The 25,953-nt window shown below is 42.1% G+C and overlaps 1 protein-coding gene across 4 annotated transcripts in view; it reads right to left on the reverse strand.

Annotated features, from left to right (window-relative positions):
• The window catches only part of RAPGEF2 (Rap guanine nucleotide exchange factor 2), a 638,462-nt gene that overhangs the window by 369,882 nt on the left and 242,627 nt on the right, over positions 1-25,953 (reverse strand). For all 4 annotated transcript variants that reach the window (XM_030191594.1, XM_030191592.1, XM_030191595.1 and 1 more), the window contains exon 3: positions 5,301-5,357. In XM_030191594.1, the coding sequence (XP_030047454.1) occupies positions 5,301-5,357 (57 nt within the window). The remainder of the gene's footprint in view (positions 1-5,300; positions 5,358-25,953) is intronic.

Genomic DNA, 25,953 nt, shown 5'->3' on the forward strand with positions numbered 1-25,953 from the left:
TTTTGCGAGACTCATATGAACTGAACAATAAAATTGACATGCATGCAGTTCTACCATATGGCTTTCTATATTGACTCCTGATACAGTGTATGATGTGGTGGTCATGTGACCATTCTTTTAGCACCTGCCTGGGGGTACTGACAAAATGATTAAAAAAAAATCTCTATCATTATGCCTTGAAACAGAATAAGAATTTATAGAAGAGTTAAAGGAAACAAACAGAACAGCTATGTTCACAGAAGGAAAAGAGAAAGAAATAGTCAAATTATGTATTTTCAGGAATAAATGACATACAATAGCTGATAAGCCAATGCTACATGGGTGAAACTGAGAACATTCTCTAGTATAAAGGCACCCAATGTAGATATTGACAATGTATATCTTGTCCTCACCGCAGGTCACACAACATGACTATACAGATAACTAAAAACTCATTCAACTTCATGGTTGAAGACACCGGAAAAGAAATCTTGATATAGAAGAAAACGGGGAAGAGATAACTTAATATAAGAATGTAAGTGTTGCCATACTGGGATAAACCAAAGGTCCATGAAGCCCAGGATCCTGTTTCCAACAGTGGCTAATCCAGGTCACAAGTACCTAGCAAGATCCCAAAACAGTACAATACATTTTATGCTGCTTATCCTAGAAATACACAAATCTATGTAGGAAGAGCAAATTACCACAACAGCAATGTGTTATTAATAAGGGGACGTCTCATGCAGTCACTCAGGCACACTCGGTGTCTAGCTTATATTAAGCCTCTGCACTTGTGACACGATATAATCATTGACTGCCCCCAACCTCCAGTAGTGCACAGTATTTGCTTATCGTGAATTTACTAATACTAAATTTTAAATATACATATCTTTATACAACATTGTGTCCACATCACTTTTTTTACAATGATTTTTCGTGCACTGCCGTAAAATTCTAGATCTTCAAAGAACTATATCGCTGTTGTGGTGAACTTAATCAAAATGCAAAAGCATATAAAGAACTTATCTTGAACTTCACTTGTCAAAGTTTAATTGTATCCCCGGTATCGATGCCGGGGATACAATTAAACTTTGACAAGTGACGTCTATGAAGCACGAGTGATACATCAACAGATGGATTTAAAGAATTATAAAGTGGCTCGTAGCTTCTAAGAAGATCAAGATAAGTTCTTTATATGCTTTTGCATTTTGATTAAGTTCACCACAACAGCAATATAGTTCTTTGAAGATCTAGAATTTTACGGCAGTGCACGAAAAATCATTATAAAAAAAGTGATGTGGCTACAATGTTGTATAAAGATATGTATATTTAAAATTTAGTATTAGTAAATTCACGATAAGCAAATACTGTGCACTACTGGAGGTTGGGGGCAGTCAATGATTACATTGTGTCACAAGTGCAGAGGCTTAATATAAGCTAGACACCGAGTGTGCCTGAGTGACTGCATGAGACATCCCCTTATTAATAACACATTGCTGTTGTGGTAATTTGCTCTTCCTACATAGATTTGTGTATTCTACAACATTATCAAGGCAGAGCACAGCCAGTTCTTTCTTTTGAATATCCTAGAAATAAGCAGTGGATTTTCCCAAGTTCATCTTAATAATGGCTTATGGACTTTTCTTTTAGGAAATTATCCAAACCTTTTTCATTTGTTTTATTATAATTTAAACTTTTACATTTTCTCACATAAGAAAGGGAAAACAGAGGAACAAAATAATGCTCTAATTATATAAAGTACAAAGAAACAAATATTCAACAACAAACTAATCTTAATATAGGCCACATCAAGAAAGAAAAGGAGCAAATCCAAATTCATGGAATACAGTCATTAAGAAATCCTAAGAATAAATCTTAAAATCAAAGAGCCTGGATTTGCCTGTAGAACCACATACTCCATACAACCCAACACAACTAATCATTTACTGTATTCCTGTAAAAAAATTTCTCCAGATGTGAAGAGTCATGGAAAATATATTGAATTCCCTGAAATGTGACCTGACATTTACAGGGGAATTGCAAGAAGAAAAAAAGAGGCTCCCAAAGTTAATATACAACTCTTCAACAGGGCTGCTGAGGGGGGGGGGGGGGGGGAGAGGCAGGGGAAGCAAAATTCCCTGGGCCCGGGCCTCCAAGGGGGGTCCAGCACCGGGGTCTCTCTCTATATATATATCCTGGTCCTGATGGGACCCAGGTGATCGCGTCCAGACAGGAGCAGGAGAGAGAAAACTCCAGCACCGGGCCCCCCCTTGGAGGCTGGGGAGGACATGGAGGAGTAGACACTGTAGATCTTCCTCCAGTGCTGCTCTTCACTCTGCCCATTGCTTGCTAAGTGTCTGCTTTTCCTCTCAGGCCATGCATTCTCAGTTTTGAAACCGAGCATGTGCCGAGAGAAAAAGCAGCCGCAGGGGCAGGCAATGGGCAGAGTGAAGAGCAGCGCTGGAGGAAGACCTCTTCTGCTGGCGGGGCCTAGGGATTCCCGCCAGCCAAGGTATTTACATTGCAGTTGCAGTGATCCGGGGGGGGGGGGGGGGGGCAGAAGCCCTGCCCTGGGCCTGGCTCACACTCTTGGTGGACCTGCTCTTCAAAGTTAGGAAAGCTTTCCTTGCCGAGTGGGTGTTTCAAGATACATCAAGAAAAATCTGGTCTTCCCACAGCAAAATACAGAATTATTCTTAAAATAAGCCTCCAAAACTGTAGTTTTGTCCCCCTCATGCAAGAAGGCAATCAGGAGGGTGGCCCTTGCATCAATAAAATCAGTAGAATCATCTAGGAAAGCAGTTAAATTCATACTTTCAGCAGGGCCCAAAACCACCTGATCAACTTCTTGACCATCTACTAGTTTTCTAGTAGAAACATAACAACACAACCAAAAATACCTCCTCAGAGTTAGGCAACCCAAGCAACTCTTTGAAACACTTCCTTGCCAGGATTTCTATGATGCTGTTCTCTACACTTAATACTTCTTAATGAAAGCTGTGAATACAGTTTACAAGGAGGAGGATTATGGTCAAGTTCCAGACATGACAGGCACCGTGAATGAGTGTTCATAAAGGAGAAGGTCCTGTTACATCTGGAACACTTCTTGAAATCACTGGGAGTTTTCTGTGATGTGTGGAAAAAATAGCTGCAGCAAAATCAAAAGATTCTATTATTATTATGATGATGAAGAAAAATTAAAAATGTTTCCCTGCTGGAGTGCTCAAGGTCTAAGGGGGTTTGAGGAACTGCAGAAACATAAATAAACTTAGAAAGGGCCAAAAAAACTAGGAAAACTATGAAGGGGGGGGGGGGGGGCAGATTACCTGGTCCCACATGAGACTAAATTAGCCCGAAAAAGTACTAGAAGGCTAATCATCCACTGAAGACAAAAATCAAGATGGCATCAGCTAAGGGGAGAAAAGAAATTGTGTCCTCTCTGCTCTGTGGAAAGAACAAGATTTCCTTGGTCCTGCATGAGCACTACAAGTAGGAAGGCATCCACACGCACAGTGGATGTTACCAAAAGCTTCTGAAGTAAAAGAACCCTGGAGAGTGCCTCCTTGCCAGGGCTCCATTGGTGGTATCACTGATATGGAAGTATATGCTATCATACTTGCCCTCAGAGAATGAACATGATACCAGTTAGAAAGCCTCTAAGATAGGCAAGGAACTCAGGGACACATTGCCAGCAGATGTGCATGCATTATACCAATTCAAGGTCCACCCTTAATGATTAAGAGCCTGAAGGAGAAATTAGTCATGGAACCTACTGCCACTGTCCCTACTGTGGAGTAACCCTGTTTAACATAGAAACATAGAAAAATGTAGGCAGATAAAGACCATATGGCCTATCAGGTCTGCCTATCCATACTATTTACTCTCCTTATCATAAGATAGGCAAGGAACTCAGGGAGACATTGCCAGCAGATGTGGGGATCCTATGTACTTGTCCCAAGTTCTCTTGAATTCAGATATTGTTTCCACCACGTCCACTGGGAGGCTGTTCCATGAATTCAGCAAAGGATTATTGCCCTGAACCTGGTTTCTGTAAGTTGAGGAAACAATGAGCCCAGCAAGCGACTGAACCGGCAGCTGGTCAGCAGTGATGGAGGTGGTCATGTTTTCTGTTTCTGCTGCAGACTTGGGAAGACAACAACCTCATAGGGAAGGGAAGGTAGTGGTTGGAGCGCCTATGCCCATCAGTGTTATGTCAGAAATATAGGCTGGAAAAGAGGACCCTGGGACATATGTTATGGAGATGCTCAAGAGTACAACAATACTGAAGAAGGATTCAGCTCTTCCTAGAGCAGGTTTTAGGTCAAGATGTAAGGCTAGACCGTAGTGGGCTTCTGTTAGATAACTCTTAAGAGACAAAATGCAAAAAACAGCGGTCTCAAACGATTTGTTCAGAAAGCACTTTGTTAGAGAAGGGAATTTTTGTGAGTTGGATCAACTCAGATCCATCCTCCTTCTGTGGGACTGAGAAGCTCACTTCACGAGCTCATGTTAATGGATTAACGGAAGGTGGAGAGATCCCCAGCAGGTTATGCAAAACTTATACCTATCTGGAATTGTTATATCCAGTCACTGTCTCCTAGGGCCAGGAGTCAACTGCTGTATTTTCCATAGGTGCAGTACATCCTGATCTAATGGGATGAGTAAAGTATTTCATTTTATTTTATTTGTTGCTTTTGGGAGTGAAAAGAAGCTGGTTGGAGATGGGAAGGTAAGTGGAATATGGGGATAGAGGAGAGGGTGGGTGGGTGGGTGCAGACAAAGGTGTTTAAAGGCTTTGGTTATAGGATGGTTGATATGGTGTTATAGCATATGACAGACATAATATGTACACACTATCACAAGCCTCCTAAGGGAACAGTGTCACTGTGCACTCAATTAATTTAATACATCTCTGCTATATCTGGAATGACATCAGCTCATATCCTGCTAATTGTCAGCTGCATTAGTTTTGCTGATTTAGCATCTATAGCAGGGAAGACTAGCCATCTACTAAGAAAGCAAAAGCAAATGACAGCTTAATCTGCAGAAGAGATGACACAGCACACCCACTAATTCACAATCCTTTTCACTGGTTACAAATTTAATACAGTGAATATTAACAAATGACTGTCACTCTCAGCTCAGTCACTCAAATGTGTCATGATCTGCACATATCCACAGAATCGAGATCTTGCAACACTCGTCAAAAGTCTACCCTTTTTGTAATTACAGGACATGCAAATGAAAAGCTAATATTTCATCAGGTCTCTGAAAGAAAATGGCTGATTCACTGCATTGCACAAGAGAGAGAAAATACTTACTAGTACAAAACTTCATTTGCTTCGTGTCTTTCATATCGTACGGTTTCACACATCAATCTGTAACACAAGAACAGAAAACACAAATATGACACAGGCCCAACCAAAGCTGCAAAGCTTTCATGTTTTCTCCTGGAGAAGAGGGCTCTGCAACTTAAAAATGAAAGCTGCCCAGATAGTATAGGCTAGTCAATGACAGCGTTTTATTGTGACTGCATTCTTATATCCTTCTGATTCTCTTAATACCATGTGGTATTATCAGCATCAATTTAAAGCAATGAACAAGACTCTCAAACTCTGGTCCCCAAAGTATGGAAATCATTAAGATTTTCAGGCTACCCTAATATGTATGCATTAGAAAGATTTGTATGCCTGCTGCCTCCACTGTATATAAATTTCCCTCTTTAATATCTCTCTATATAAAAGGCAACACCAACGTTCTATGAAGCCTCCAGCCGGAAGTGTGAAGGGGGCGAGATATCCGGTTTCCCTATAAGTCTCTGCCCCGCCCTCTCTGTAACACAGTCAGTGAAGGAAAACAGCAGAGCACGAAATCAAATCGCTGGCTCTGTAACAGTGAAGGACTCAGAGGGGGGAGGGGAGAGAGGCCAGAGGGCAGGGACACACACACTCCCACATGCACACAGAAGAAAACATTGCTAGCCCCAGAGGGGGGAGGGGAGAGAGGCCAGAGGGCAGGGACACACACACTCCCACATGCACACAGAAGAAAACATTGCTAGCACCCGTTTCATTTGCATCAGAAACGGGGCTTTTTTTACTAGTTCATTAATAATAGTCCCAAACCTCAGCGATAAAGACTGGAGTTTGAGACCCCTGGAACAGAAATACAAGCTAAGTTAGGGGTTCTCAAATATTTTGTTTCTATGGCCCCCATCCTATCACACTTCATTGCTGCCAGGTACTTGGGCTCCTGCCAGTTTCTGCCAGGTACTTGTGACCTGGATTGGCTACTGTTGGAAGCAAGATACTGGGCTAGATGGATCACCAACTCACGCACAAAAGAGGCAGTATATCAAATTAATAAACGAACAAATTGTTCTGACCCAGTATGGTTATTCTTATGTTCCTTGGGCTCCATGTACCACAACACAATTATATGTAGAAAAATAAACTAGCTAAACAAACATTTCTGTTTTATTTTCTATTAGTTTTTGTTAGATTTCACAGACTACCGGAAAGCCTCTCATGAATTCCCTGGTTGAGAATTCCTGCCCTAGAGAATGCCACAAGAATGACAAAGCGATTGGATTCTAAGCAAATGTTGAGCAGATCTGTTCCATACAAGGGACAGCACTTATACAGAAAAATTATAGAAGGTGTGAAAATGAAAGATATACTTGGGAACAAAAGGCAGAAGTAAAGAATATAACTTGAAGAACTGGTAAAACACTGCATTGCAAAATGAACAAACAAAAAAGACAGAGGAGTTTACAATACTACACTGAGGCCAATGGAGAGATTTAAGAGGTGATCCAAAAAAATGTTTCAATAAATACAAAAATCTCCAATAAATAATCACTTGTAAACCCAAAAGAATCAGAGGTCTACAATATATGCTAAAAACATTTAATTTTTAATTCACCAGAGATGATGATTAAACAAACCTGAGCAGCAGGGAAGCCAATTGCCTCAATCACACTTTTACTAAAATTAGGTATACAAAAAAAAGTAGTTTACAGGGATGTGTAAATCCTGATTCTATCAACAATGTTTCATTCAGCCAGACATGTTTCGGCATAAGAATACTTGCGTCAGGGGCAATTTAAACTTTGTTGTTAAGTCAGACACCATATATACACACATCCACTGTGTACAATTCTGGAGACCACACCTTCAAAAAGATATAAACAGGATGGAGTCGATCCATAGGGCAGCTACAAAGCTGGTCAATGGTCTCTGTCATAAAGTGTATTGCACAAACAAAAACGCAACACTGGGCCTTCAAGAAAGAGATAATAGCTGTCCTTTATTATGAAAATGACCCGACACGGAACGTGTTTCGGCACACAAGCGCCTGCCTCAGGGGTCAAATTATATCTTCACGGTGTGTAAGCAGGGATTTTCAAACAATGCTGATAGATTACCAGCTACCGCTGAACGTTCATCGAGCAAGCCAAATGCTGTCTTCCTTCCTTCTTGCCACATAAAAATAGCCTCTTTGGACGCGGCAGGAAGGAAGTACTCTGCTCTGCGGCTTTGCCATGCACAGGAACTGGAGAGCAATGCTAGCACCGGGCAGGCCCTTCCTTGGATGCCGGGCCCTGGGGAATTTTGTCTCCCCTGCCCACCCCTCTCTGCGGCCCTGTACAGGAGGTGAGCTTGTTTCAAATGAAGAAAAACACTACAATGAGAGGGCATAGGATGATATTAAGAAGTTCTAGGCTCAGGAGTAATCTAAGGAAATAGTTTTTCATGGAAACCATGGTGGACATATGGAATTGCCTCCCGGTGGAGGTGGTGGAGATAAGGACTGTGTCTGAACTTAAGAAAGCATGGGACAGGCACATGGGATCTCTTAGGGAAAGGAGGAGATAGTAGATGCTGAGGATGGGCCAGTTGGCCCTTATCTATCGTCATGTTTCTAAGAAAAAAAATCACCTCAATTAAAAAAATAGCAGCGTGAGGAGCCCTCACTGGTAACATTTCAATGCAGCTTCCCAATTTCACAATGTTCCCCACCTGGCAGGCAGCATGTGACTCTCTTTGAAAATTGGTTTCAATGTATTTACTTCCAAAGTAGCCACAAATCCGCTCTAAGACATTTTGGGGAGTCTGATACAAAACAAGTGCTATAAAAAGGTGGACATCCGTTTAATGGAAAAAGTTGTTCTTATTTGTTAATTTTCTTTAATTGAATCCAACTAGAAGGGTCCAGTATTTACGGTCCATGCCTCTCAGCCAGTAGTTGGAGATAGAAACTTAAAGAGAGACATCATGCAGCACCAAATCCCCAGCATTCCTATAATAAAGCAGATGTACACTAAAAAAAAAAAAAAAACCTAATCAAAATCTTTTGAGCATCCTTCAACTGGGTGGGTCCTTGAAACTCCTTATGCCAAAACACACACAGGATTCTCTGGTATGAACTTTCAATCTGTAATGTCTAGAGAACAAACAAAATGAAGATTTTGCCTTGGACTTTACCGCTCCCCTTGTTGAATGTGCTCAAATGCCTTTCGCAGGCTCTCACTCTTTAAGAATATAAACTGATAGGCTTATTTTCAAAAGAGAAGGGCGCCCAAATCGGGAGATGTGCGTCCTTCTCTCAGGGTCGCACAAATCGGCATAATCGAAAGCCGATTTTGGGCACCCTCAACTGCTTTCCGTCGCGGTGACAACCAAAGTTCCCGGGGGCATGTCGGAGGTGTAGTGAAGGCGGGACTGGGGCGTGCTTAATAGATGGGCATCCTCGGCCGATAATGGGAAAAAAGAAGGATGTCCCTGACGAGCACTTGGCCGACTTTACTTGGTCCATTTTTTTTCACAACCAAGATTCAAAAAGGTGCCCGAACTGACCAGATGATCACCGGAGGGAATCGGGGATGACCTCCCCTTGCTCCCCCAGTGGTCATCAACCCCCTCCCACCCTAAAAAAAAAACTTAAAATTTTTTTTTTACCAGCCTCTATGCCAGCCAGTCTCAAATGTCATACCCAGCTCCCTAATAGCAGCATGCAGGTCCGTGGAGCAGTTTTAATGGGTGCACTTCAGACAGGCGGACCCAGGCCCCCCCCTACCTGTTACACTTGTGCTGGTAAATGTGAGCCCTTCAAAACCCACCAGAAACCCACTGTACACATATGTAGGTGCCCCTTCACCCCTTAGGGCTATGGTAGTGTTGTGCAGTTGTGGGGAGTGGGTTGGGGGGGTTGGGGGGCTCAGCACACAAGGTAAGGGAGCTATGCACCTGGGAGCAATTTGTGAAGTCCACTGCATTGCCCCCTAGGGTGCCCGGTTGGTGTCCTGGCATGTGAGGGGGACCAGTGCACTACGAATGCTGGCTCCTCCCACAACCAAATGGCTTGGATTTGGTCGTTTCTGAGGTGGGCGTCCTCGGTTTCCATTATCACCAAAAACCAGGGTCTACCATCTCTAAGGTCGACCTAAATGTTGGGATTTGGGCGTCCCCGACCGTATTATCGAAACGAAAGATGGACGCCCATCTTGTTTCGATAATACGGGTTTCTCCGCCCCTTCGTCGGGATGTCCTTAGAGATGGGTGCCCTTAGAGATGGTCGTCTCTGTTCAATTATGCCCCTCAAATCTCTTATTTTAGCCAGTGAACAATGGATGCCTTTGTAGTTGCTTCTCCTTTCTTAGATCCAACAATCAGATCTGAGAAAGTCGTTTGTCACCTCCAATATCTCAACAGCACACTCTGAACATCCAAGAGTTTAAGGGTACAAAAGAAATCTCCGTAATACTCCCAATAGAAGATAGGCATCACCACCACCTGATTCATGTGGAAGCCTAAAAAGAAAATCCTTCTTCAAACACCCTGCCTCTGAAAAATGGGGCGGGGGGGAACATTTCCCTGTAGGATGAGGCTTGAAGTTCTAATACTCGCCTAGCTGAACAAATTGCTACCAGAAAAATCACTATCAAGGTAAGATCCTTCAAAGACATATTCTCAAGAGGCTCAAAGGAACTGCTGTCAAGGCCCATAGAACATGAAACCGGGACTACAGAATGACACAGGAACAAAGTTTATCCCCGTCCCCGCTCCGTGGGTTCTGTGTCTGTCCCCACCCCATCCCCTCAGGCCCTGTCTCCATCCCTGTCCCATCCCCAAAGGCCATGTCTCTGTCCCTACCACATTCATGCTGGCCCTGTTTCCATCCCCACCTCGTCCCCGCAGGATCTGTCCCCATCCCAATCCCGGGCGCTCTGTCCTCATCTGCAGAAGCCTTGACCACATGATTTTATATTTAAATATTTTTATTAAAAAGTATAAAAAGGAACAATATGCTGTGCAGCTGTTGTGTGTAAATTACAAATAGAGAGCAATCATAACAATGAGCAGCTATAATAACCCTACCCCCCCCCCCCCATCAACACCCTCTACCCTTCCAACCCCAACAATAGCTGACGTCTACTACCACAAGGAATCTTAATCACTCCGTTAAAATGTCCAGGGGTACAAAATGCAACCTGTTCTGTATGCCCTAGAGGGAAGAAATATGCCCTATGAAGCACTGTTATGATTTTTTAATCTGTGGATGAATAAGAAGTCATCAACAAACTCAGGATTCAGTCCAGTTCTCCTGTCTTCCACAGTCATTCCTGCAATAGAAGATGTCTTCTTAGAAGATGTGCTGGTAGCAGGATGTACAGGATCCCCCATGCAAATTTTGCTAGTTGTGGCCAGCATGTTTGCTTGTTTTTCCAAAAAATCAAAATATCATCATCTACATAACTCAAACAAATAACAGTCCAGTTCATTAACAAGCTTCAAAGTAGAAAATGACACAGGGACAAAGTTTGTCCCAGTCCCCATGGGCTCTGTCCCCATCCCTGCCCTGTCCCATCCCTGTGGTATCTGTCCCCGTCCCCAAGGTTACTGCGGGTCCCCATCCCTGTCATTCTCTAGCCAGGACCACTGTATACATCAGCAGATGCATACATCTTAGTGAGCCCTAATAAGGCCCTCTCTATTCAACTATGGTGGCAGGTCACTGTTGCTATCTGTACCTTCAGAGGCTAAGGCCAAGCCCTTTTTTATGCAGTTCTGGAGAAAAAGTAAAATCTGAGCAACAGAAGTTCAAATACAGTAAAACCTCTAGAGATAGAGATATAGAGCACCTCCTTGCCTAATAACCTCATCCGTATAATCTTTATCCTTTAACTATATCTTTTCAAGTGCCAAGCCATAAGATAAAAGCTAAATGGGTCATCCATGATTACCACACTCTGAAGGAGTTGTCCCTTCATCACCATTAGCTGGACCAGATCCATACACCAGGGATGTCTTGGCCAAACCAGAGCTACCAGAATCACCAACACCATGTAACAGGCCACCTTCTGCAACACTTGGCTCAGTATCAACCATGGAGGGAATACATATAACATTCCTGACTGAGGCCACTTTGGCAGGAGGGCATTCAAGTCTGCTGCCTACACTCCTACCTCTGACTGAAAAATTGAGGAACTTTGATGTTGCAGCTCATTGCCATGAGGTCCATTAGTGGAGTTCCTCAGCAATTTTGGATCATTGCAAATGCTTCCTCCAACAGCCCCCATTCTCCCAACTCTAGGCATATATCTGCTTAAGAAGCTCACTTCAATATTCTGAACTCCAGATATATTTGCCACTGATATTGCCTGTACGTGGCTCACTTTGGCCCAATTAAGCAATTTGGATGGTTCTTTTACAACCAGATAACTTTGTTCCTCCTTGCCAATTCAGATATGCTACTCCTGTGGAACTGTCTCAGAAAACTCTCCCCACTCTGCCTATCACAAATTTCTGGAAGCTGTTAAAGCTTTCCACATAACACAACTGATTAACCAGGATGCCTTGGGGCAACATCCTTTGCATTTAACAACATGGCACATGTAATGAGCTCCTCAACCAAGGCTGATAGAACCACTGTCACTACCAACCACTTAGATTCCAGGCCCAAGCACTTCTTTACACTGCAGGATTGAAGCCACCAATTCATTCTGCTCTTAGTGCCTTTGTCCATGAAAAGCACGTCTCTAAGACTTGTCCCTTCTCTCTTGTTGATCTCCACAGAACAGCTGTAAAGACCACATATGTAGAGCCACCAACACGGAGCCTAGCACCTTCATATAGTCCCAGGAGTGGGGAGCTTTTCTCACTAAAAGTGCCCAAATCTGAGATTAGAGTTTGTCTCCTCCGCTCAAGGGGAAAAAAAAATCTTGCCCCTCCAAAGAGTCAAACAGGACCCTCAGATACTCTAAACACTGGGTGGATTCAAACCTGGCTCCTGTCAAAATTGATCACCTAACTCAAGAACAGCAGAAATTGCACTACCTGAAAAGTAGCCTGATGACTACTCTTCCAATTTTGTTCTGATAAGCCAATCTAGCTACAGCTGGATCTGAACTCCTTCCTTGCTTAGAGCCACCACTATCATCACTGCTTTGCAGAAAGTCTGAGGAGCTTTAGACAAGCCAAAGGAAAGTGTCTGGAACTGAAAGTGCTCACCCAGAATGGAAAACTTCAAAAATAGTTGATAAAGTTCTCAAGTTAGAAAGTTAGAATATGCAGATAAGCTTTCTTGAATCCAGAGCTGAAGAGACTCTCCCAAGTACACAGATGAAACAATGGAACTCAAGGTTTCCATTTGAAAATGAGGCACTTGAACAGTCCAGTTGACTTTAGATTCAGAATTGGTTGATAGAAGCCTTCTTTTTTGGGGGGGAGGGGGGGGTTACAAAACTGAAACCACCACTCCCAGATCTATGAGCTTTCCCGATGTATTTAACACCTCAGCCTTTTTGACCAGAGTGTGACACTGGGATTCCATGAAATGTCTGCAAGGTAGTGAAAAAACCTATCTAACCATGCCTCAACACACTCATAACCCACTTGTCCAATGTTAGCTGAATCCACTTCTCACAACATTCAGATAGCCAATCTATCTACTGCTTTGAAAAGTGGACCTTCAATCTCTCATTGTGCAGCTCTGGACATTCCCATGGCCTAAATGACCTTCAGAACTCTTATGCAGCCAAAGTAAAAGGAGGGTGATTGCTTTGAATACAAGACCACCAAGGGGAATAAGCACCTGTACCTAGATGATAACGTCTAGTATCTCTAAAACTGGACCTGACTGGTAAAGAATGAGAAGATTTCAAGCTTGTCCTTGTCAAGAAGGACATGGCCATCAAACTGGCCAAGTCCTAATAAATAAATAAAGGGTGGAGGTAGAGTTCTGAGGCTCCCCCTCCCAACAAATAGATCATACTCTATTATGGAATGTTTGGTATTATTATTATAAGTTAGAATTTGAACAGTTTCTTTTATCCTCAACATATATTTTGCTACACAACGTCCTAATAAGACCAAAAAGGGCATCAGCCACATAGGACATACTCAACTCCAAGGACGCTTCCCTTCTTTGAGCTTTAATCTTCATATGAACTAATATTCACATGCTTCACCCAGCACAAGTATACTCTAGCCACATAGGCACTCAGACCGCAGCTTGAGAGCCTAAAGATCTGACTTCAAATTTTTGCTTGAAGACCGACTCAAGTGTTTGATCCTGTAGGTCTTTGAGCACCGTAACTACCCTTTACAGAAATGATCATCTTCTTAGTCCACCTTAGGAATCTTCAGTTTCTCCTTTTCTTCCCAAACCAACAGATAAAGCTTACCCATAACTCTCCCCACTCTAAGCTCAACTTCTGAAAGCTTCCCACTCCACAAAATAATAGCCCGGATAGCCTGGTATATAGGTAACATTTTAGTTATATTGTACTTTAAGTTTTATTTAATGGATTAATTTTACTCAGGGTAGACATGAAAATATTGACTGAAGTTTTGGCTATGAGAGTACATCATGTTCTTCCTGACCTAGCAGAGTCAGTCTGCCACTGCCCAGGCAAGTCAGGCCTGGGGAAGATGCCAATGTAGCATATGAAGTCCCTGAAGAAGGAGTCCCAGTCACTGCATAACGATGACACTTCATGACTAAACACAGGGCCCATTATTGCAGGGCTCTTGAAATAGCTTTGGTGCATGCTCCCTGAATAAACTAGGTGAATTGGGAGGGGATTTAAAATAAATAGAGGAAAATTTCCTGAGTAAGTTGTGAATGAAGAAATTCAGTGCAACATTATATGCCTGCTCACACTGAACTGAAAGCACAAAAAGGAGCAGGGGAAAAAAAAACTTTCAAAACCATGAGTAAAATAAAAAGGAGGTTTTTCATACATTAAATTGATAAATTCTACTTTTAAACTTACCTTTAGGAAATTTGTTTTGGGGTCACACTACTCTGGCTGGATTTCATTTTTTTATAGAAAGATTATAGCCAGAGAGCATTATGGTAAATGCTGTGCTTCATTTGTTCTATTTTCTTTCATAAAAGCATTAACCCAAAAGATCAGAAATAAAGATACAGCTGAGACGTGGGAAGAATAAAATTGTGCTTTTGACAGATGTTGTTCTATAAATAATCTCAAATTCATTATTTGGAAAGCTTTCTGGATTTAAGAACAACTGTACCAAAACACAAGCACTGTATATTAATTTATCAACACATTTAATAAATAGGTTACAGGAGAGGTTTCATTTTAAATGTGCAGAAGAGTAATATTTAGTATCACGGTGGTCCTTTTAATCTAGCTCTCCAGGAACGTGGCACAAATTTCCTTTTTTCATATGATGAGGCAGGATATTGGTTTACTATTTACACTCTATTTTCATCAAGTTACTTTAATGTAGACTTTTTTTTTTAATTATCACCTTGCATACCTAATATACAGCTCTCTTACATAACTCCAAAACACACATTCCAAACAGGCAATAAGATTTCCATTATTTAAGTTTGTCTGACGCTCTTCCACAAACTACAGCCTGGGGCTTTAAACAGCATACTTGTTTTTAACTTCTACAAAACACTTATTGCTGATTTACAATTTAACCCATGGTGCATTTAACAACTAATATTGCTTCCCTAATCACAGCCTCCCAATTGCTGTTAATGGTTTGTCTCTCACAAATCTTAGTCTTCAAGGTTAATCTACTCAAAAAGATATTTCTCCTGGATTCCTGGTCACTAATATCACAAGCCCACTTACAACCCCTCTCACAAAACCTTATACTGGGGTATATTTCTAGTGCCACTGCAGTTTTCTTTCCCTGTTAATCTGCCTGTTCCATCAGCACAGACAACCTGCCCAGATATTACAAATTACTACATGAATGCTTAACTATGCCTTCTACTTGGGCACTTACACACAGTGGCGTAGCCAGAAGTCAATTTTTGGGTGGGCCAACAGGTTGGATGGGTGGGCACTAGACAGTGGTGTGCTGGTAAATGTTTAACAACAGGCTCTCTCCCCGGTCCACCTCTGCACCTCCCCTCAAAATTGCAGAGCTGGCTATAGCCGGGGAGAGAGCCTGGGGGGGGGGGGGGGGGGGCAATGCATTACTGTCTCCAGGAAAAAAAAATTAAATGATCCCAGGTTCCAATTTAATTCATGTTTAATGTGGGATAAAATGCCATAAATAAATATAAACTTTTAATGTTGAGCACCTGATTCTCAAAGTGGACATATTCCAAACACTATAATGAAAATAAAATGATTTTTTTTCTACCTTTGTTGTCTGGTGACTGTTTTTCTGATCATGCTGGCCCAGTATCCGATTCTGCTGCTATCTGTCCTCTTAACTCCGTTTCCAGGGCTTCCTCTCCATTTATTTCTTTACTTTCCTCCTTTCTTCTTCATTTCTTGCTCTATATCCGTAAGTAAAAGCTGGGTCCTCCGCAGACTTGACTGTCCAGTGGATCCAGCTTCTGCCTATTTTCTTCATCCATGTGCAGTTTTTCTCCTCTCTTCCTTTTCCCTCATCTCATCTCCTTCCTCACTCTTCCATCCCCTCCATCCATGTCCAGCATTTCTTCTCTCTCCCGTCCCTCTCCTCCATCCATGTCCAGCAACCCTCTTCTCTCCTGCCCTTCCCTCCATTCATGTCCAGCAACCCTCCTCTTCCCTGCCCTCCCCTTCCTCTCTCCTCTTCCCTCCGCTCAATCCACCCATGTCTAGCAACTCTCCTCTCCCCTCCATCCATACCCAGCAATTCTCTTCTCTCCCGTCCCCTCCATCCATCAATTCTCTTCTCTCCCCGCCCCCCTCCATCCATCCATCCATACCCAGCAATTCTCTCTCCCCTACCCTTCCCTCCATGTCCAGCAATTTCTCCTCTCTCCCTGGGCCCTGCCCTCCCATCCATCTCCTGCTCCTTCCCTCTGCTGTGCCCCATTTCTCCCAGTCCTATCCACCCTCCCAGTCCTATCCACCCTACCAGTCCCATCTTTCCCTCTGCTCACCACCCCTCCCAGTCCCATCCATCTCCTGCTCCTTCCCTCACTCTGCTCACCACCCCTCCCTCTGCTGTACCCCACTTCTCCCAGATTAAGTTACGCCCCGCCTGCGAGGTCCAGGATCGCTGATTCCGTGAAAGTCTACCCCTCTCTTCCTCCCTCCGGCGCTTCTACCTGGGATCCCGGGCCGGCGGCAGCATTAGCTATGTATCCACGCTGCCTTCGCACTGCCCCGGAAGCCCTCTCTTTAAGAGAAGGCTTCCGGGGCAGTGCGAAGGCGCCCGCCTGCGAGGTCCAGAATCGCGCGATTCCGACTCTACCCCTCTCTTCCTCCCTCCCTCGGTGCTGCAGTAATGTACCTGGGATCCCGGCAGCACTAGCGAAGGCAGCGTGGATACAATGCTAATGCTGCCGGGATCCCAGGTACATTACTGCAGCGCCGAGGGAGGGAGGAAGAGAGGGGTGGAGTCCGAATCGCGATCGGCGGTGGCAAACTGTTTGGGGTCCGGGAGCTGACGGACTCTGCTTCTGGGTGGGGCGGGCCTGAGGCAAAACTGGGTGGGCCTGGGCCCACCCGTAGCTATGTCCAATAAAAAAGGTATCATCTTATTTTCTTTTCCATGTTTTATTTTGTTTGATTTCTATTAAAAAAAAAAACCCAGTAAATATATTCTAATAAATAAGTAGTTCCTCTGTGCCTCTAAACACCCTACTCCTGACATGGCTTTAACATAACAACCATTCTCTTCTTGAAATCAGTCTGTCATCTCCAGTACTTGTTAGTACATAAGCATTGCCATACTGGGAAAGATCAAAGGTCCATCAAGCCCAGTATCTTTTTTCCAACAGTGGTCAATCTAGGTTGCAAGTGTCTGGCAAGATCCCAAAAAAGTTTAACATATTTTATGCTGCTGATCCCAAGTATAATCAGTGGATTTTCCCAAGTTTGCCTTAATAATGGTTTATTCCTTTTTAGGAACTTATCCAAACCTACTTTAAAACCTGCTATGTTAACTGCTTTTACCACATTTTCTGGCAACGATTTCCAGAGTTTAATTACATCTTGAGTGAAGAAATATTTCCCCGATTTGCTTAAATTTACTTCCTAGTAGTGCCACTGCATGCCCCCTAGTCCTTATATTTCTGAATTTTACAGACATCTATTTCCCCTCCACTGTCTCTTCTCTAAGTTGAAGAGCCCTAGCCTCTTTAGCGTTTCCTCATAGGCAAGTTGTTCTCTCTATCGTTTATATCATACTTCTAATTCTGCTACGTCTTTTTTGAGATGTGGTGACCAGAAATGCACACAATTTTCCCAGTGAAGTCACACCATGGAGTGACACAAAGGCATCATATTACGCTAGGTTTTGTTCTCCATTCCCTTTCTACTAATTCCTAACATTCTACTTGTTTTCTTAGCCACCGCTTCATACTGAGAAGCAGGTTTATCATTAACGATGATACATTTATATGAACAAAACCACTGCCATACTGGGCCAGATCGAAGGTGGTCTATCAAGCCCAGTAACCTGTTTCTAACAGTGGCCAATCCAGGTCTCAAGTACCTGGTAAGATCCCAGAACAGTAAGACTTTATACTGCTTATCCTAGAAATAAACAGTGGATTTTCCCAAGTCCATCTTAACAATGGCTTATGGACTTTTCTTTTAGGAAGATATCCAAACCTTTTTTAAACCCTGCTAAGTGCCCTTCTCTGTAGACTTTTCTAATTCTGCTATAGCTAATGTTGAACTTTACAATATGTAGCTACAGTTTGAGTTCCTCTTTCCTACATGTATCACTTTGACCTTGCCAACATTAGAGATATATGCTATTTAGATGCCCAGTCTAAACGTCCTCTTGAAATTTTCCACAATCCTCTAGTGATTTAATAAGTTTGAATAACTTTGTGTCATCAGCAAATTTTGATCACTTCTCTCATTCTTGTTTTCAGGTAATTTATAAATATGTGAAAAGCACTATTTACTCTTCTCCATTGAGAATACTGACCATTTAACCCTACTCTGTTTTCTATCTTTTAACCAGCTCTTAATGCACAATAGGACACTGCCTCCTAACCTATGACTTTTTAATTTCCTCAGAAGTTGTTCATGAGGTACTTTGCCTTATGTTACGTTATGCAAATTCTTTCAACATCCAAGAACTTGTAATCTACATAATTTACATGAAATGAGTCACAAAAAACTTTAGAAAAAAGGTTTTTTTTTTAATTCAGCTCACAACTTGACAAGCAATCACATTACTTTTTGGAAGGTAAAAACTTATATACAGTAGTTAACATTCTCACTTTCCTGTAGTTTTTGTAGTACAAACTTATCATCCATTTCATTATCTGGCCTACACAACTCGAGAGATATTGGGATACTGGACCATTGGTCTGACCCAGTATCAGGCTTATTTTCAAAAGTGATCGCCGGCGATCTTCCGACATAAATCGAGAGATGGCCGGCGATCTCGCAAAAGCGGCGAAATCAGTATAGTCGAAAGTGGCGTTTTTGACACCATCGCTGCCTTCCCATCACCGCGCCGGCGAAAGTTCAAGGGGGCATGTCGGCGGCCAAGCGAAGGCGGGACATGGGTGGACATGGGCATGGCTACCAGATGGCCGGCTTTCGCGGATAATGGGGGAAAAAAGCAGTGTTAATCAGTATTTCGCCGGGTTTACTTGGTCCTTTAATTTTCACGACCAAGCCTCAAAAAGGTGCCCCAATTGACCAGATGACCACGGGAGGGAATGGGGGATGACCTCCCCATACTCCCCCAGTGGTCACCAACCCCCTCCCACACTAAAAAAATAAAAATAAAACACTTTTTTGCCAGCCTCAAATGACATCAGCGAGGGTGTCAAGTGCTCAAAGGGAGAGGCCCTGCGCCGGAGTACGCATTGACTCCACTGCACCAATAAAGGAGAATGACAAAGGAGACCTCCTTTGTGCGCTCCTTCGTGCAGACTTCGGTGGCCTGAGGGCTTTTTGTAAAAATAGAGATGTGTTATGCTATCCCTGTGATTACTGGACATGGACGTTATGGTAATTTGAGTACTGTTAAGAAAATTAAGAATAAGGATAAATGTCCGATTGAGATCCCATTGATTAAAAACAGTAGTGATGTACAATATATTGATAAAAATGGGATTAATTAATGCTAGATCGGTGAGAAATAAGGTAGCTGTAATTTTTTATTTGATTAGGGATGAATGCTCAGATTGATTCTGTAATACATAAAAAACTAGTAAAAAAGGCCCGTTTCTGTAGGCAAGGAAACGGGCCTTAGGCAGGCAATTCCACCCCCCCCCCCACCCCGTGCTACGGCCCCCTCGAACCCCCCCTTCCGCGAACCTGTCGATCCCCCCCCCCCCCGGAACGCCGAAAACTGCTGCCACTGCCGCCGTTGTTGTGCTACCTTCCCTTCCCGTAGGTTCTTCAATCATCTTCTTTGAAAGTTTAACTCCGTGCGTCTGACGTCAGAACCTACGGGAAGGGAAGGTAGCACAACAATGGCGACGGCTGCGCGTGTTTCCCTACTCCTCCCCTTGCCTTGGAATCAGCTGTGTTGACGTCAGTGACGTCCGTGCGTGTCTGCCTCGCAGACCACTTGCAGCCAGGGAGCCACGGTCCCAAGCATAGAACGTTGGAGGTGAGAATTATTATATAGGATAAGGATATGTATTACAGAATCATGTTTACAATGGAAAGATGTGGTGTTGATCAATCAGTTACTCCCACCAAATATTATAGCACATCTGAGGAGAGGGGGAGTTGTGTTTATTTATAAAGACCATTGGAATTTGAAAAGGATGGGTTGTACGCAGTTACAAGGTATAGAGGTATTAGTTCTGACCAGTACCCTCAATGTTTTTCTGTGCTATGCGGCATCAGGAATCATGTATGATGATTATTCTCCTTTTGTGGAACTTTTAGTCAATTTGAATTTGTCAAATTGCAATACGATAGTATTAGGTGATTTTAATTTGAAGGTTGATCTAAGTGTATACAACTAAATAGTTTCTGAATTGACAGTAATGGATGCTATGGGTTGGAAACAACTGGTAGAGTGTTCAACACATAGCAAATGACATTGTTTGGATTTGATTTTTGTAGGAAAATCTAGTGACTTCAATTTTTTACGTGTAACTGAAGCCAGAAAAGTAGCTTTATCAGATCATTCTTTACTGTTGAGTAAAGTGAAAGTGGGAAAGAGGTTAAAATCAGGAAATGGCTTTATACTTAATGAGAATGAGAGTGTGAATTATGAATTGCAAGATTTAAAATCAGCCTTATCTAGTATTTTGGAATAAGATGACGGTCTAATATTTGATTGTGCTGATGATTATTTAAAGTATTGGAATAATTCATTGTCTACAGTTTTAGAAATTGTTGTTCCTTATAGGGAAAAAAGAAAGGTTAGGAAACAGAGTTCCTTGGTTTACAGAAGAAATAAGATTAGCAAAGCAGGATCTTCGAACATCAGAGAGAGAATGGAAGAGATTAGGTTCCCAGCAGAATATCACAAGAAATCTAATATGCAAAACTTAATGATTACCGGAGTAGAGTAGAAAGAACTAAATGTGAATTTTTGGATAGTCAGATTGAGGAAGCCCCTTCAAGTTCAAAAGAACTATTTTATACTGTTTCAACTTTAGTTGCTCCACAACTGTCAAAACAATCTGATGGAGTAAAACTTTCTAGCAATGATTTTGCAAATGGGTTCTCAAATAAGATCACTGACATAACTAATTCTTTTGATCATGAAAACTTGCCAGCTGAATCAGCTTGTATGTTAGGTGAAGTAGAAAAATGCTCCACATTTCAACCTGTTGAAATAGAGCATATCATGAAAATGTGTGCAAAAATCAAGAACAGCTATTACAGTTTGGACCTATGTGCACCAAATGTAGTGAAAGTTTTAAAAGATCTTGCTGCTCCAGTTTTTGTTCTAATAATGAACTGTTGTTTTGCAAACGGGAAGATTCAGTGGATATGAAAAAAAGCAGTAGTTAAACCATTACTGAAGAATGCAGATTTGGATCCCTGTGAGATCAGTAGTTATAGACCTATATCGTCTTTACCGTTTATAACAAAAGTTATGGAAAAAATTGTGTATGAAGAGCAGGACCAGAGGCGGAGCTGAGACACATGCAAAGGCACTGTGAAGCACCGCTCGCCTTCACTGTGGACGCCGCACCCCAAGGTAAGAATTTTTAAAATACAGCCAGCACTTAGGAAGGCGAGGGGCTGCCAGAGGACAGGTCGTGCTTGGAGGACAGAGAGAGGGCGGGAGGGAGGGAGGCGCAGGGGCTGGCAACTATACAGAGTTCCCTCAAGGGCAGGGCGATTACGAACCCCAGGAACACTACACGGCTTCACTGCCACGCTGCCACGGAGTCAGCTTCAGAACATTTGAGGTGCGAATTATTATATTAGATGGTGATGTCTTGAGATGGCTTGTATCTTTTCTTGATGGAAGACAACTTGGGGTACGTTTACTAAGGCGCGTTAGCATTTTTAATGCGCCTTTCAAGTTAAGGCGCATTAAACGCTAATGTGCCTATACATTCCTATGGGTGCATTAGCGTTTAGCGCGCATCCACCATTTACGTGCATTAAAACCTATATCGCACCTTAGTAAACATAGGTGTTAGTGTTAGTCAAATGTATAATAAGTCTGACTTTATTCACTTGAAAAACAGGAGTCCCACAAGAATCCTGTTTGTCGGCAATTTTGTTTCACATATTTTTATTGCCTCTTTGTAGATTATTGAATGATCTGGAGCTTGATTTTAAGATATACGCAGATGATATACAATTATCTTGTACCTCTTGATGCTACTATTGATGCCACCTTTGTCAAGTTAAGATCTTATTTGCAATCCATCCAGATTTGGATGAAGAATAATATTTAAAATTTTAAATATACTAAAAATGCAGATTCTTTTGTTACCTAGTGAAGAGAACAATGATATACCATTAGAATTTGTATATGATTCTATTACAATTAAGATTTTCCGGAAGATTTGAAATTTGAGCATGATAATAGACTCTGCTTTGAGAATGAAACGGCATGTACAAAAAATGATTAAAGATGTTTTCTGAAAATTGCAAGTATAGAGAAGATTGAAAACTTTTCTCAAATAAGGTAACTTTAGAAAAGTTATTCAGAGTGTCATGGTTGTGGCCATGCCCTTATGTTCAGACCTACTGTTTCTCTGTATCTAGCTCTGTGACTTCTCCAGTCTGCCTTTTTCCCTATTGATGTTCTTCCTGTAAACCAAGCCTCGCTTTGGTCTCCCTGCTTCATTTCCCACTTGTGACATCATCAGACTACTCCTTTATAAGGGCCTAGGGAGCTTTCCTGCGTTGCCTTTGAAAGAGGTCTCTTAATATTGTGTTACCTGTTTAGATCATTTCCTTGCTTGGCTTTGTTCCTGAGAATCTTGCTCCTGAAGGTCTGTTCTGTGTTTCTTTGAGTCTTGTGTTTCAATGCTTTGCTTTGTATCTGTGTGTTTGCTTTTGTACCTTGATCCTGAAAGCCTGGCTCTAGAGCCACACCCTGCCCTTGGTATCTGTATCTGTTTGACTCTACCCTTGGCTCCTGCTTTTAGTCTAGCCCTGCTTTTGACTCTTGCTATAGTTAAGCTCTGTGTTTAAGCAAATCTCTGTGTTTAACCAAGCTCTGTTCTTGTTTTCCCTGTTGTTTCCTGTGTGTGTAGTTCTTGTCTGTTAATTCTGAGAGTCTGTAGAAGCCAGCATAATCCCTGATTACTTCACTGCTATGCACCTCTGCCTGGCCTTTCCCTTTCCAGCTGAAAGGGACTTGGCTCGGCTTGGCTGGAACAGGATACTGAAAGGGACTTGTACTGTACAGAAATACTTATGTCACGATGCTTTTCATTCTCTCTCTTCTAATGCTTATCTCTGTACGTCAATCAAAGTGGTATAGCAAATGTGCATAAAGAACAAAGCAGGTTAATCTATAAAGCTGACTGACCTAATACTTATCTGGGGAGTAAAAGCTGATCAAATTTCTCTGAGTCCTCAGATTTCAAAAGTAGTTAGATGAGGCTTCAGTAGTTTTTGTCAGGTACGTCAACTGCGACCTTTTCTATAGCAATCTAATTTTGCTGATTGTCCACCTCTTTCCTATGAATACACTGAATTATTTGTAACTCAATATGTAATTAAGCTCTGGAATTTGTTGCCAGAGAACATAAAAAGCAGTTAACATAGTTGGGATTTAAAAAACAGTCTGGATAAGTTCTTCCAGGAAAAATCCATAAACCATTAGATAGACTTGGGAAAAGCCACTGCCTATCTAGCTACCTGGATTGGTCACCAGTGAAAGAGAATACTGAGTTTGATGGGCCTTTGATCTGACTCACTAGGGCACTTCTTATAATCTCTAAACCAGGGTTTGACATCAACCAGACTCAAATGACGTTACCTATTGCAAAATAGAGCAAAACATTTTGTGATGGGTAAAAATGTAGAACGATCACATAAGTCCCAAATATGGTCCTTTCATTGGTTGCCAATCAGCACAAGATCCTTGGTTAATATCCTTAACGATAGTTGGTGAGTACACTAGAAAACTTTTGTTCATCCATCATGGTTAACTCACCATGGTCTCAAGGAGGTTCCTTCTTCCAATGAAATTAAGTTGTCTACCGCAGACTCTAGTCCAGTGGTTCCCAAACTTTTTCAGTTCACGGCACCCTTAGTGTCTGAGCAATTTTTCATGGCAACCCCCAGTCACACAGGTCTCCACCCCCACCCCACATCATGTCCAATATTTCTCCCTCTCTCCCCCATGTACCATCTCTCCCCCCCCCCCCCCCCCCCAACAACCCATGTCCCCTTGTAATCTATTATAATCCATTTTTTACCTAGGCCAACCACAATTTGAGGGGTGGGGTAGGGGGTTTAACTTTCAAGCACCTATTCTGCCCTCCCTCAAGAAGACATGCTTTTAAATATTACATTTTGTAATATTACATACAAATAATGAGACCAAATTTTAACATCATTTGCCCAGGTAAATTTGCTACTGGAAAATCACTCACTCATTCAGCATGTAAAACAAACACTGATGGTTCTTTTAGTTTGTGTGGCCGCGTCAGGATCTATTGTTTTACTCCTATTACAGCTGCTGTTTGGTACTTAACCTTCAACACCACCACCCCCTCAACAAGCTGCATTCCTAGGCTACTGCCTAATCTCTACTAATGGCTCAGCCAGGCTGGCTCTCCTCACAGCAACAGCCTGTCAGAGGAAAAGCGCAACACATGGAGCTGGAAACCCCAAGAAGTCATCACAATCACTCTCCCGAGAACGGACAGAGACAGACTCAAACACCCACTTCTGTGCTACAAAGCAGAGGAAGACTCATGTTTCCAGCTCTCTTATTTTCTCTTCCCTGGCAGAATCTCTTTTTTCACAGTGGAAAAACAGGCAGTGTGAGCAGTTTCAGAAAAGGCAGAGCAAAGTCTGAGCAGTAGCACCACTATTATCACCCCACCCTCTTCCTTGTCTTTCTACCTTTTACAGCGTATATTTCGCAAAAAGCACTGTCTTGCACTTCCAATGCCTGCATTTATTTTATACATCAAGCCAATTAAACCTGTACACAACTTATCCTAGGTATACACTGAGCTTGATGAACCCAGCATAGCGTTTATCATCACCTTATGCCATGTTCCTATCTTATTATATTAAATGTTTTATGTTTTAATTTATGTTGCTGCTTTGTTTAACATATTTTAAATTTATCTTTTCATTTATATTTGTAATCTGCTTTGTTGCAGGTTGTGTAAATTGGAATAATAAGAAAATCAAAACCAATACCAATTATGGTAGTGTTATTTCTCCCTGGTGCTCTGAGCCAACTGTTAACAGAAGCTGCAGCTGCTCCTGTCCTTCCTTGCCCAAAATCAGCAGAAAACTGCAGGAGCAAGACTACCACAGGAAGCAAGGGAGGAAATAGGATAGAAGTGCTTTGATGTATCTTTCAGTTTGAAATTGCCAGCTTCAAATTACACTCTTGAAGCACTAATATCTGCAGGTCAAATGATAGCCAGGGAGTACAAAAGAATAGAAAGTTTAAACAGTAATGAAATTCTTCAAGAGTCACATTTTTATGTTCTCTTCTCTTGGCTTTGAGATGTATTTATTAGCTGTGTTTGATCCTGGAAGGCAAACAGTGCTCTGCAACTTTCTAGAGTAGATAGGTTTTGCCCATATGCGGTGCACTGCATAAAAAGGCTCTTGTAAAACAGTTAGATATGCTGGAGGGTAAGCTGATGTGACAAGTTCCAAAGATTCCTAAAAATCCTCCAAACGCATTCCCCATTAAAATGAAAACCATAAGTGAACTGCTTGCAAGCAGGGTGTTAGGAATTAAAAGGAACGGGGGGTGGAAAATAAGACCAAGAAAATCATGATGCTTCTGTATCACTCCATGGTGCGATCTCACCTTAAGTATTGCATTTAATTCTAGTCACCATACCTCAAAAAAGATATAGTGGAATTAGAAAAGGTTCAAAGAAGAGCGACCAAAATGATAAAGGGAATGGAACTCCTCTCATATGAGGTAAACA

The sequence above is a fragment of the Microcaecilia unicolor genome, chromosome 2 (assembly GCF_901765095.1).
Source record: "Microcaecilia unicolor chromosome 2, aMicUni1.1, whole genome shotgun sequence".
Classification (NCBI taxonomy): domain Eukaryota; kingdom Metazoa; phylum Chordata; class Amphibia; order Gymnophiona; family Siphonopidae; genus Microcaecilia; species Microcaecilia unicolor.